At 44.7% G+C, this 1,770-nt stretch overlaps 1 protein-coding gene across 1 annotated transcript in view; it reads left to right on the top strand.

Moving 5' to 3' along the window:
• LOC102200625 (dachshund homolog 2-like) overlaps window positions 1-1,770 on the top strand; it is a 26,341-nt gene that overhangs the window by 10,917 nt on the left and 13,654 nt on the right. Inside the window, exon 2 of the mRNA XM_005750215.1 lies at window positions 1,126-1,238. Coding sequence (XP_005750272.1) covers window positions 1,126-1,238 — 113 coding nt within the window. The remainder of the gene's footprint in view (window positions 1-1,125; window positions 1,239-1,770) is intronic.

Below are 1,770 nucleotides of genomic sequence, written 5' to 3'. Positions count from 1 at the left end.
CGAGAGAATTCAACATTAATGAATCAATGGTACAGAAGTGGAGGAAGCGCAGTTTTTGGCTTTCCCCATATTTCAACAGTGCTTCATCTCTTTGCTGTGACTGTCGCAATTTGTAGATGATAATGGTTTTAGCCGCTGCGATGCTTTTCACCAAAACAGGCGCAGCTTGATGACATCATCAACATGCGCTATCGCGGTATAGTCAAAATCTCTATCGTTGGCCAAATTTATATCGTTTCTATCGTATATCGTTTATATCGCCCACCCCTATTAGGAGTGTTGATTCAAAGGTCAACAGAAACTGTGTGTAACTGACAACTCCAACACACAATGTGTACAAGAAACAAGACAAAAATATAAAAGATGTAAAATTTCAAGCTGCCTGGAACTCACAAACTGAACAATTAGAGAGAAAAAATACTGAAAAGACACAAACTACAGGAAAAATAAATAAAAACAAGGACCAATGTCACAGTTTGTAAGCTCTACGATGCATTATCAGGACACAAACCTGAACCCTCAAACACACACACACACACACACACACACACTTTGTTCTTCGCAGTTCTTTGGTTTGCTGTTTTCAGAAGTAACTGCACTGGTCTCACTGGGTTAAACTGGGTTCACTGTGTGTGCACATAAAGGATCTCTTGTCCCAGTTTAATTAAGTGTAGAAAGCCCAAACACACACACACAATTTAATTTACTGTGTGTGGGCGGGTTCTATCAGAGCTGTCAATCAAACCCTGACCCCTGTGCTGTGAAATACAACAACAGGTAATCAAGTGACTCTTGATGTGTGTGATTAGTAGTTTTAATATTTTAGTTCCTGGTGTTTGTTTCCTGTCAGTAACATTGGTTCCGCCCCTCTGTCTGAGCCACACGGTGCTTCTCTGAAAGTCTTCCCCGGGGACGATGAACGGCCTCCAGCAAAGTCGACATCAAACAGATTCATTCATGAAGCTAAAACACGACATTAACCTGGAATACTGAAAGTGAGAGAAAGATAGGCCAGCGCTCATTAATTATTCACAGTTGTTATTTAAGGTGGAATCTATTAAGGCGGTCGGCAGCCTTCTTTAAAGGAACGTCCTGCTGTGTTTCTAATGTCTTCACCTCTCTCAGCTCTCGTCCAGGTCGGCCTCCTAAGAGAATGCTGGGCGTGGCCTCCATGACTGAAGGCTCCAGGCTCCTCTCACCACACAGTCTGCTAAGCCCCACCCTGCTGTCTCAGACAGGTGAGTGAGACAAACTGTTACACAGAGCAGATGAATCAGCAGGTGGTAACGTGGCTTCATCTGCTCTGAGTTTTTTACTGTAAAAACATTCTGATTACTGAAATCAAAATGTGATGAAGCTACTACAGCGACGCCTGGAACGCCCACAGAGGGCGCCATCTTTACTGAGGGCAGCAACAGCAGTGTTTGGCTGAGCTCAGAATCATGAACACCGGAGACGAGACCACAGGATCTCAGCCTGGGACTGTTTCATGAAGCAGGACTGAGCCTGCTGTTGCATATCCAGCTGAAACAGGTGTTACAGGCGTTACGCAATTCATGTTTTTCTGTGTGGAAGCTTCAGGTTTATTGTTCCACACAGCTGATGGACACTGTGGCCCAAAATGTGACTCTCCAAACTCCGAGTCCTGAGCCGCGTCCGGCTGACGGCTTCACACGTTCATTTTTTATCATTTTTAGCTACAAATGTTTGGAGACAGTCAAAGAGGCTGAAGCGGTCTGAGCATGTGCAGAGGAGGGAGGGTGGAGCTGC

The sequence above is a fragment of the Pundamilia nyererei genome, unplaced genomic scaffold (genome assembly GCF_000239375.1).
Source record: "Pundamilia nyererei isolate P.nyererei 1_Seehausen unplaced genomic scaffold, PunNye1.0 scaffold00266, whole genome shotgun sequence".
In the NCBI taxonomy this organism is placed as follows: domain Eukaryota; kingdom Metazoa; phylum Chordata; class Actinopteri; order Cichliformes; family Cichlidae; genus Pundamilia; species Pundamilia nyererei.
This window is presented reverse-complemented; position numbering and strand designations above follow the sequence as displayed.